At 41.1% G+C, this 12,337-nt stretch overlaps 1 protein-coding gene across 1 annotated transcript in view; it reads right to left on the bottom strand.

Annotated features, from left to right (window-relative positions):
* The window catches only part of epha5 (EPH receptor A5), a 144,480-nt gene that overhangs the window by 32,061 nt on the left and 100,082 nt on the right, over nucleotides 1–12,337 (bottom strand). The window contains 4 exon segments of the mRNA XM_030064988.1: nucleotides 4,951–5,053; nucleotides 9,375–9,385; nucleotides 9,528–9,592; nucleotides 10,747–10,836. Of these exon segments, the coding sequence (XP_029920848.1) occupies nucleotides 4,951–5,053; nucleotides 9,375–9,385; nucleotides 9,528–9,592; nucleotides 10,747–10,836 (269 nt within the window).

Genomic DNA, 12,337 nt, shown 5'->3' with positions numbered 1-12,337 from the left:
ACACGCGGCTCGTCACGTCGCCTCACGTTTCCCCCAGAATATGTTTATTCCAACAATCAGATTAAACACTGTCAACAGATTATCAACCTGATAATCAGCCTGATTGAAATTTCCTTCAGATCGTTGCCAGTTTCCTCCAACTGAGGCGGCAACATGAGGCACTTTTATTCTGATTGGGCTTCTTTTTCAGATTATCTCTGAAATATTAGGCTTCAAAATAAAATAAAACAAAATGAATAAATGCAGCTGCTGGTGCGTTGCCATGCCAACATGCTGGTTGTGTCGGGGCTTTGAGAGTTTCTGCTCATGATTTATTTTTCTAGTTTGTCTTTTGTTTAAGCACCAAGAGCAAAATAAAACATAACCTCGACTCGAGCAGATGCGTTCCTAATATTTTAATTTTTTAATATTTTCCTCGGCGTTTTTATTTCTCACAGAACGGGCCAACGACACGTCCTCCTCGCCACTGGAAGGTTTTCCTCATCGCTCTATCCGTGACGACCGAAAGCTCAAGTACATGGGCACAAGAACACACACACACACACACACACACACACACACACACACACACACACACACACACAGGGGTCCTGTCCAAGTCTTTCCATCACAGATCTCGGTAGGAGAGCCGGGTTTGGCCAGGGGGTGGGGGGGTGGGAGGGGTGGGGGGGTGCGTACGGGCAGCTGGATAGACTGGGGGAGGGGACAGTGTGTGTGTGTGTGTGTGTGTGTGCCTGGGGGGACATTCAGTGTTTGCTGTGTAGGATCCAATGAGTGCAGAGGTTTGGGCATGTTCAGTGCCCACACTTCCTGTGTGTGTGTGTGTGTGTGTGTGTGTGTGTGTGTGTGTGTGTGTGTGTGTGTGTGTGTGTGTTAACCCATACGTACATGCAGCTGTGTATGTGTGTGTGTGCACTTGTGTGTGTCTAGACAGTGCAGTGCAGGCTGGAGGGTCATGTGGGGAGGAGGGGGGGGGGGGGTTGTGCCCCAAATCCACCACCGGAAAGTCTGGCGTCCCTCCATCCCTCCGCCCCCGCACCAAACCACGGCGACGCCTCTGTTCACCTCCTCCTCCTCCGTCAGACCCTCACACACACCGTCTGAGCGACGCGAGCGTGAACACATGAAAAGATGAACGGATGCACGGAGAAATTATTTATTTATTTATTTATGTACTCATTTATTTATTTATCTTGTTTGTTTGTTTGTTGGGAAACCTTTAAAAGATTAAAAGATGAATCCACAGATGGATGGATGCATGTATTTGATTTTATTATTGTTATTATTATTGTTACTTTTTGTTTGTTTGTTTGTGCATTAAAATATGAAATGACAGCACAAACAGGATGAAGTGAAAACAACAAAGGTGGAAAGACCTAAAAAAATAAATAAATTAATAAAAAAAACACTTCATAGGAAAGAGAGTTATATTACATGACGATGATGGTATTGATTTTTTTTTTTTTTTTTAATTCATCCTCTGTGATCAGAGGAAACGTTTTCTTTCTACTTTAATTCCAACTGAGTGAAAATTTACGTTACACTGCAAAGCCGTTCTCTACCTAAACAGGTAACTTAGTCACACTGTGTTTATTTTTCTCAAACAAGATAACAAATAATCTGCCGGTGAGATGATGAGATAATCCCATTTTTTTTCCCCCAACGCTGATCAGCTCGGTTCCAGATTTTTCTTGAATCAAGATTCATTTGATTCTTGATCCTAATGGCTGATCTGCCTCAGTCCGCCCTGTTTCGACACATTTACACGTCTATAAAAATGCACTGGAAACAAGTGGGATTACCTAATCCCACTGTCAGATTTATTAATTTAATATCTATCTATCTATTTATCCTTAATTTATCTTAAGAAAGACGAGCGTTTAACACCGAAGATGAAGCTACATGACTTGTTTAGCTTTAAATCAAGTCACTAAATGTGATTTGACATTGAGATTAAAATAATTTCAAATCAGTAATTTAAAATAATCTCAGTCTACTAGTGTCTGTCACATGTAGAGACTTGAATTCCACTTGGACGAGCCGTTTGGCACTTTAGGTGAAATATAAATATAATCACAACATATGGATTATATTTAAATTGCATGCCTCCCTGGTTGTATGTGTGTGTGTGTGTGTGTGTGTGCTGGTGGTCAAGGTCAAGTGGAGGTCAGGTGAGCCTGGAGGCCGGCTGACACGACGGAGACGCGTCGAGCGTGAAGCCCGGAGCGCCGCGGCGACTAAACCTGAAGAGAAGGCGCTGACGTACGGGATTAAAATCTGGGTCAGAAATCACATTTGTCCTTTTTGATCGAGCAGAGAGAGGATTAGAGGATGACATCATCTGCCAAACTACGGGTTTATTAATACTGGTCTATTAAAAGATACTGATAAATACACAAAAATACACAATACACTGAAAAAATCTGCACCTTGACACGTCACTAAGTCTCATATTCAGTCTTAAAAATCTTGTTTTTCTTCAAACAGTAAAAAAATCTGCCAGTGGGATGAGATAATCCCACTTGTTTCCAGTTCAGTTTCACTTTTTTCAGTATTTTTTTCTGCGAACAAATATAAATCGGCTGAAAACAGGCAGAATGAGGCAGATCAGCCACTTGAATCAAGAAAAATCTGGAAACAAGTTGAGTAGCGGTGAAAACAAGTGGGATTATCTCATCCCACAGGTGGAAGTTTTTTTTTTTTTTTTTTTTTTTTTTTTTTTTTACCTTGTTTGAAGAAAAACAAGATTTTAACACTGGACATGAGATGAAATGACTCATTACGATAAAGTTTTTTTTTTTTTTTTTTTGCAGCATAAATGCACAATAAATATACGCAAACACACTGAGCAGCTTCTTATTTGAGGTTTTTTTTTTTTTTTTTTTTTTTTTTTGTCCCTTTGGTAAATAAAGAACACCAGAATGTGTTGTACTTACAAAATTTCATTTGCCTTTTTTTTTTTTATTTGAGTGGAGAAATGTTTCCAGACAAAGACACACACACACACACACACACACACACACACACGTGCAGCATGGTTGTAGTAGCTTTACTTAACCTTTCCTTGAACCTTCAATCCAACAATCATGCACACACACTCAGTCACGGCATGTGTGTATAAAATTTGGGAGTTATTTGTCCGTTAATCAAAAATCCGACTTCAATTTTTTTATTCTTTTTTTTTTTTTTCTACACTATGAATTAATTTATATCTGAGTTAGACAGAGTTTATAGAGTTTACAGTTAATTTTTTTTTTTTTTTTGCAGATCAACGAGGCGTCACGTTGGCTTCCCTTTCTATCACAGAGAGCGATGCACTTTTTATTGTTGTATTATTATTATTATTTTTATTAGATGTTATTTTGGCTTGTGTCACCGCACGGAGGCTAATTAACACCAGAGCCTCCACACACACACACACACACACCAATTATACACTCTAAAAACTGTTGGGTTATTTCTTCTACCCAGCTCCTGGGTTATTCATGTCGGGTTGTATTTCTGGGTTAATTTTTCAGAGCCATACCCATTTTTTGGGTTAAAGGGATTTTATTTTAATCCAATTTGTGGGTTTTTCGACTCGGTTAATATGGGTTATTTTTCTGAGAGTAGGCTAGGCAAACACGCTTATCGACCAATCAGAGAGCTTGCTCAAACCTTCGTGTTACTGAATACTTTATCAACAGTTTGCACACAAAGCACAGGGTTAGAGTTTTATACAAATGGATGCTCGTATAAAAGGATAAATCCAAGCACTATGGCCCACTATGCCCACATCGATGCAGACATTTTTTTTTTTTTTTTTTTGCACATTGTTTTTTTGCACATTGGGTACTTAGATCTTTAGATCTCGAGTGTCATCTTTTATTCTTTATTTTTTATATTCTTTATTTTTTATTATTCTTTATTTTTTTATTATTCTTTATTTTTTATTTACTTAATCTTGTACTCTGTGGATACTGCTGAAAACTGTGAATTTCCTTCGGGATGAATAAAGTATCTATCTATTTATCTATCTATCTATCTATGTTTCCATTGGAGTCCTGTGTATTAAATCAATCTATATCAATTATATAAATAGCCTATATTTTATAACATGAGCTAATATCGCACCCTATCCAATGTACATTACAATAACAAGACCACTTTTAGGATACATAAATTAACGTCCTGTTTTAGAGCTAGAGCTTCTGATGTTACTGGAAAATACGAACTAGTAAATTGTCATTGAGTTAATACGAGTCCGCCAAATATAGCACTACCACCCAGAATGGGGGCGATGTTTGAAATTTGGACGATAGATTAACGTTACAGAAGAAGGAAACGGATCTCTTTCTGCAAGAAGCCCCATGGCATGTGCTCACATGGTGTGTGTTTCATGTTACATTTCATGTGTTTGAAGGAGAGAAGGCGTGTGAATCAACAGGCTGGAGGGTCAAAGTTCACATGTCCAATATGTGCCTTTATCTGTGCGTCCTGACACTCACATATACGTCGTATTTATGTGCATATTTACGGGTGGGTCAGTTTGTTTTAAGCGCCTGCAGCCCAGCCGGACTGACCCGGCCGACCCTCTCACAGCGATCCAAAACGCCCACCACACACCTGCCACCTGAAGCAAGAACACCGAGAAAAAAAAAAAAAACCCTACAGGCAGCCAGATGTCTGTCTGTCTGTCTGTCTGCCGAACGCGTGAGACGTGCACGTGGACGCTGCTTCGGAGGAAATGCAAAAGGTGCAGCACATGAAGAGACCGTTTGTTTGTTTATAATTTAATCTAATCTAATCTAATCTGCAACTACGCGCCGCCCGTCCCACTGGTCCTCGTCCCTCCATCTACGGCTAAATCTGCAGCTTTCAGCCCAACCCACGCATCTCGACTGGCTCGCCTGTATGTAAGTCCATGCCTCTGTGTGTGTGTGTGTGTGTGTGTGTGTGTGTGCTTCTTACCGTCCGCTGAGCAGGAATCCGGCGACGACTGCCAGGAGGACAAGAGCCAAAGTGACGGCCACCGCGACGATGGAAGCCTGAGCTCGCTCGCTTGTGGCAGTCACTGCCAAGGCAAGGGAGGAGAGGTTAGGTGCTTACACACACACACACACACACACACGCACACACACACACACACACACACACACACACACACACTGCTGTGATATTGTTGTTCATGCAGCCGCAGCAGGTTGGAGTCACTCCGTCCAGGCCTCATTAAAGTGTTGATGCTCATCACGTTTACGCTGTTTTTACTCATTTCTTCACTTTACTGTTCAGCACTTTGGCCTCTGTGGTTCTTTAAAGCACTTTATAAATAAATTTGGATTGGATTGGATTGGACTGGTAGTGCTCCTTTTCCACCAAAGAGGTTCCAGGGCTGGTTCGGAGCCGGTGCCTGACTTAGCACCGGTTCTTTGGTTGTCCACCGCCCAAGCACGGGCCAAACTGGTTCCAAACTGGTTCCAAATCAGCAAGCACCAACTTCAAGCAGGGGCTAAACAGGGGCCAGAGAAAGAACCGATGATGCGACCCACCATGTCATCGGTGGGCGGGGTTACAGACCCAAACGGGAACAGCGAACGCTATAAACGTATGGCTAAAGGCAGTCGTCGTTCGTTCCGACCACGAATATGACGGGTAGCCAGCAATAATTGCGTTTTTCGCCTCTGGATCACAATTGCCCCTTTTCCACCAAAAAGAACCTGGTGATAGAGCCGGTGCTTAACTGGTTCCAACAAAGAACCGGTTTGCTTTTCCACCGGCCAACAGCCAAGCGGAGCCAAGTCAGAGCCACGTCATGACGTCAGCGTAAAATGTGATCACGTGGGTGTGCGAGACGCTCACTCGGAATCACAACAACAAACATGGACGACAAACGACCGAGCCACCGTAGCGATGCAAATACTGCTCGTGTCTTTACAAGCCTACATTGCGGTCCAGAGGCGAAAAACGCAATTATTGCTGGCTACCCGTCGTATTCGTGGTTGGAACGAACGACGACTACGTTTAGCTTTACGTTTATAGCGTTCGCTGTTCCCGTTTGGGTCTGTAACCCCGCCCACCAATGACGTGGTGGGTCACGTCATCGGTTCTTTCTCTGGCTCCTGTTTAGCCCCTGCTCGCCGTTGGTGCTTGCTTGGAACCGAATTGGAACCAGTTTGGCCGGTGCTTGGGCGGTGGAAACACAAAGAACCGGTGCTCAGTCAGGCACGGGCTCCGAACCAGCCCTGGTGGAAAAGGGGTAAATGTAGGCTTAAAGACACGAGCAGTATTTGCATCGCTACGGTGAGGTCGTCCGTTTGTCGTCCATGTTTGCTGTTGTGAATCCGAGCGAGCGTCTTGCACACCCATGTGATCATGTTTTACGATGACCTCATGACGTGGCTCTGACTTGGCTCCGCTTGGCTCTTGGCCGGTGGAAAAGCAAACCGGTTCTTTGTTGGAACCAGTTAAGCACCGAACCAGCACCAGGTTCTCTTTGGTGGAAAAGGGGCATCAGTGTAAGCAGCACAGACTCACTGCTAAAGCTTTAGTCGCTCTCTTCTCTCTCTTTCTGTTTTCCTGCTGTTCGTCTGCCTGAGCGTTTGTGAGTTGATTAGTGGATTAGTGGCTGGTGCCTCTTCGTATGTTTTCTTATGTTTTTTTTCTTTCATATTAGAGAACCAAACTAATATGCACTGTAAATCAATAATTTTCATTTCCTTTACTCCTACTCTGACTCTTACAGTTGCTGATGTTGTGTTGTCTCCTTTTTTTCCTCCATTTAGCCTTCAACACGATCCAAGTGGGTGATACATTTCAACCTATAGTCAAATACATCAAGAACTTACCCATCAAGAAAAAAATCAAAGAAAAAAAGGTTTTCTTTAGCATTTACATTGCTGTGTATACATATTTATTACACGTCTGTTATTCTGCTGCTGGCCCGGTGAACCCTGAGGCCAGATTAGACGTCACTGGTGTGATGCGACTGGTTTTGGAATCGAACACTGTGGAGTCTGTGGAGAAGACCAAGTCCTGAATATCTATAACTGGACAGATATATGTATATATATATATTTGCATAAAGTTAAACTCATTCTCTCTGCGGTTCTCTGCAGAAGGTTTACGATGTCTGAGATGTGCTGCAGTCGCTGTAAAAACTAGTATTTAACAGTAAGGAACAACAGTTGCTAAAAAAAACCTGCTCTGAGTAAATACAAAAAACAAACAGGTGCATGCCAAACATTTCACAATTCATGATTTTAATCCAGATTTTTCAGATTTTGGATGGGAATCTTTGCCGGTTTGATCACAGGACTGGTGATTCATGAGTGAATGGGGGCTTATTTGACAGAGCATTCAACGGTTATTATAATATTATATCTTACACACACAAAATCTGAATTTTATGATTTTTTTTTGCATTTATTTAAAACATAAACTTGACTTAATCGATTTATCACCCAGCACTAATCCTCATTTTAATACGGCCTGGGCTGAGAAACACTGAAGCCGTCTTTTAAAGTGATGGTTCAGGTTCTTACCCGCCTCCCGGTTTAACCCTTCACCTCCTTCCCCGTCACAACAAGCGCTGCACCCGGACTGTTGTTCACCGTTTTGAGCTGGAAAAATGTTTTGCAGGACGAACGACGACAACACAACACGTCTGTTTGGGATCCAGCATCCAAACTCCTCCAGATCCTTTATTTCCAAACTGGTGGAAAAACTTTCTTTCCTATAGCTGCCACTGCAACAGCAACAGCTCTACGTCTCACATTCATCAGCTGTATGCAAACACACCAAAACCTGGACGTGTGCTGGAAAAGCTGCAGGTCTAAGAAAGAAAGCAGTTTTGCAAGTTTGGAAACGCGAGATCTGAAAAAGTCCTGGTCGACCGACTGCTATCGGTCATTATGCTATTGGCATTATGCTGATACATAATGCCAACATCAAGTTTTTTTGGCATCTGATAATAATAATAATTAACAATAATAACAAATAAAACACAAAATTTATTTAACTTCAAAGGGCATTTATCTAACACTAAAGATATTGTCTGCTTTATCTCAGTTTGTCACAGATACTTGCCAATTATGTCAAAAAATTAATTGGTCAATTTCTAGAAAAAAAAAAAAAAAAAGCACCAATAGCCCTTTTATTGACTCTTTGTAAGAGAGAAAGAAAGAAGGGGAAAAATAAGGAAAAGAAAAGCTGTTAGCACTGTATGTGCCTGTCATTTTGTAGGAAAATGTCTCTGTCTATACTGCAAATTATTATTTTTTTTTTTTTTTTGGAGCCTGTTTGTGAGGGGAGGGGGTTGATGTGTGTCTGTGTGTGTTTTGTCATGTTTGTATATCTTGAAAATTGCTAAATAAAGTTTGAAAAAAAAAAAAAAAAGAATGAATCCCAAACAAATTTCTAATGTGCATCCTTCAAAAACACTTTTGAGTTTTGTGTCATTGCTCGATACACCGCAAAAACTCAAAAACTTACCAAGATTATTTGTTTTATTTCAAGTCAAAATGTCTCATGACACTTAAAATAAGACATGATCACCTCAGAAGTAACTTGTTTTTAGACAATTTTCACTTGTTTCAAGTGAAAATTTGCTTGTTTCATTGGCACCTTAACTGTTTTTTATTTATTATACATCACCCAGCACCTTAACTGTTTATTTATTATTTATTATCTATATATTACATCCTAGGTTAATATACATTCACACTGTTTTTCAGACTGGAGGGGAAGAGGTGATTCCTTAAGAGGCCGAATCAAGTCGGTTAGTTCCTGAATCCCAGTACCGGGCGTCGGGTTCTGCCACTTGGTTCTTGGTTTCGTGGTTTCATGCTAACTCTCCTTATCTATGCAATCATGTGTATACTTCAGCTCCATCTGTATATTTCATTTCATATTCATTCATGTATATTTTTAGTTTTTAGTCTTTATAGTCTTTATTGTAAATATTTAGTTAGTCTTTATAGTCTTTATTGTATATATTTAGCCTTTATTCTTTTTTATTTAACTTTATTATATGTTTCTACTGTTGCTGCTGGAACACCAGAATTTCCCTGGTTGGGATCAATAAAGTATATCTATCTATCTATCTATCTATCTATCTATCTATCTATCTATCTATCTATCTATCTATCTATCTATCTATCTATCTATCTAAATTTGCCAGTGGAAATTGGCTTGAAACAAGTGACTTCTGAGGTGATCGTGTCTTATTTTAAGTCTAATGAGATATTTTGACTTGAAATAAGACAAATATTGGTAAGTTTTTGAGTTTTTGCAGTGTATCGTGTCGTTTCCCGGGACGGATCCCAGCGAGGCGCCTGCTGACGGGTCCAACATGGAGGATCTATTACAGCAGCAAACACACCCACACCGGTCAGAACCTGAACTGTCACTTTAAGTTTATGGTAAAGTCATTGGGGAAAGAGTTTGGTTCTGTATCACACACACACACACACACACACACACACTCCCTGCTACGAGTGTCCTCAATCCCTCTCAATCCACTCCCACGTCGGGGCGTGTACTCACAGTACGGGCTGGTCTGGAACTCAAAGCGCCGGCTAAATGCCCCGTATCCTGCCGAGGTCCTGGCTCGCACCTGGAACACACACAGACACACACACACACACACACACATACGTTCTGCTGTAAACTACATCTTTAGTTTAAAGGAGGATCCGCCACATGTCTATGTCCCAGCATGCCTCGGGGTGCCTTTGGGATCCCCCAGGAGGAGCTGGAGGAAGTTGTGAGGAAGGGGGGGCCGTGTGAAGCATCCAGCCGCTGCCCCGCTGCCACGCTGACCCAAATAAACGACAAGAAATACGGACGATGGACAGATGGAGGTGGTTCGCGCCGCAGCTGAGCGATGTGGCCGCTTTTTGTTTGAGTGCCAAGCGACAAGTCAGAGTTATGGAAGCGCTCCTCCTCCTGTCAGCCAGACATTTGATAACACGTCTGGCTCACTCGTGCTCCTCCGCGGCGCAAACACCAGCAGGAAAAACGTGGAAAAAACGGCTAAAAAGACTCAAACTCCTTTGCTGATGGATTCTATATTCCTTGTTTATAGTGTTTATATTGCTTGTTACTATTTATTTATTATGCTTCATATTTTGCTACCCACTTTGCTGCTGTAATACTGGAAATTTCCCCACTGTGGGACTAATAAAGGAATATCTTATCTTACCATGGTTTTCATCTGATTCGATGATTTTCAAATTATCTGCAACTTTGAAATCATTATGAAATCATTATGAAATCATTATGACCGCGCCTTTTCACTGCACGACACGTTCTTTAATCCATTCCCTCATATTCAATTCAGGTCAATTCATTTTTTAAAAAAATAATATAGCATCAAATCGAGCATCAAAAATAGACTTGAAAGGTAAAAGGTTGACCATCTGCCTCGCTGCACTACAACTTTTTTTTCTTATCTATACCTCCATATTCAGTTCATTTCATTTCAATTTTATTTGACCTGTATAGCATAAAATGTCAAAAGTAGACTTGAATATGAGGCACATGGCCGCCCACCCAGTCTTTGCCTCACTGCACTACAACTTTTTTTCCAGATTCAACTCAGTTTATTTCGATTTTATTTGATTTGTATAGCACAAAGTGTCAAAAATAGACTTGAATGTAACAGCTGAGGCAGATGGCCGCCCACCCATCTCAAGTCTATCTTTCCTATAATTCTGTTTTTCCAGTAATAGCGTCTTGTTTGAGGTTTTTTCCGACCCGGGCTCTTACCTGGAAGATGTAGACTGACGAGGGCTTCAGACCCTCCACCACCATCTCAGTCTCCTTGGATTTGATGATGGTGTAACTGGAGTCCTGCTCCTGGAGGGGGACACAGGGGGAAGGAAGAGAGGCAGAGGGGGTTACGACTATTGGATTATAGATAAACCCAAACTCTGTCGGTCTAAACTTATTTGTGCAGAGTTATGACCGCATGATGAAGAACCTTTCTTCAAAACCTTTTCATAACGTTTGTTTTTACCACTTTCATCCTCTCACCTCATTCACTGTCAAGCTCCCTCGTTTTAATTTATCCAGCTGTGGCTGTGTTTGAATTTACCGCCAATTAAAATCTGCAGGTGCGGCTCTCTTAATTAATTTTATATAATAAATGCTCAAATAGGCTTGTATGACTCTTTTACATCTATTTATTTATGATTGTAATCGCTGTGTTACCAATACAGTCTATCAATACTTAAACCTTTATCGGGCAAGTGACTATTTTTGGTAATTTCAAAAATTTTACATATCAGGCCCATCCCCTGTCTCAGTTAGTTCAATTATCATTTGGTCACATGTTTGTGGCATTTGACCAATCTCAATGGCTTTGATTTTCTATAGGAAAATGAAATTTTTTGAAAAATTTTATAAAAGCAATAAAGTCATGTCATGTTCACTAATAACAGTTTAGGATTGTTTTTTTTGAATTTCAAAGTATTTCGTGCCCTATAAAGGGTTAAACTTGTGCCTGAGCATATTCTGACTGCCAGAGATTTTAAGAAAATTCAAAAAAAAAAAATAAATAAATAATAGTAATGATAACAATGATGATGCAAGAAATAGTCAAATCCTCATATTGAAGCTGAATCTGATTCAACTGAGGAAAACTTGTGAGTTGCCCACAGCTCCGGTTACACGACTGCACATGTACATGCATGTAGGAGTATGTATACATTCGTATGTTATGTATCGCACTTTTTCATATTTCTGTGTGCATGTGAATGGTTAAGCTTCCTACAGTGTGTGTGTCTGTGTCTGTGTGTGTGTGTGTGTGTGTGTGTGTGTGTGTGTGTGCAAAGATCAGTTTCCAAACTGTAACCACTCCAGGTTTACACACAGCTAAATGCCTCCTCCATTAGCCATGAGCCATTAGCTAACCACTGACCACAACTCGTCTTTCCTCTCCTGGATGCCGTTTTTCTGACCTTCCCAGAAAAGAAAGACGGCAGAGGACGACGGAGAGAGAGAGAGAGAGGGAGAAAGAGAGAGAGAGAGGAAAGGGTGGGAAAAGGAGAAACGATCTGGGTAGCAGCATCAAATTGCTAAGTCTGCTCAAGTCCAGCTTAAAAGACACACTCGCTGTAACGCCATATCAAAAAGAGTATTCTTCCCGGTGTGATGTCACCCCGAAAACCTGAGACGGAAAAAACTCACAGCTAAAATAATTAATAGACTCTGTTAAACCCCTCGTTGGGACTGCAAGGTCTTTTTGAGGTGAAGTTTTTATCACTGCTCCAGATTTAAAGGACCATTTCAGTTCAAAACATTTTTTTAAAAACGCTCAGAGGCAGACACAAAGTACATCCTGTGGCGGCGTTTCTTT

Source organism: Myripristis murdjan, chromosome 12 (assembly GCF_902150065.1).
Source record: "Myripristis murdjan chromosome 12, fMyrMur1.1, whole genome shotgun sequence".
Classification (NCBI taxonomy): Eukaryota; Metazoa; Chordata; class Actinopteri; order Holocentriformes; family Holocentridae; genus Myripristis; species Myripristis murdjan.
This window is presented reverse-complemented; position numbering and strand designations above follow the sequence as displayed.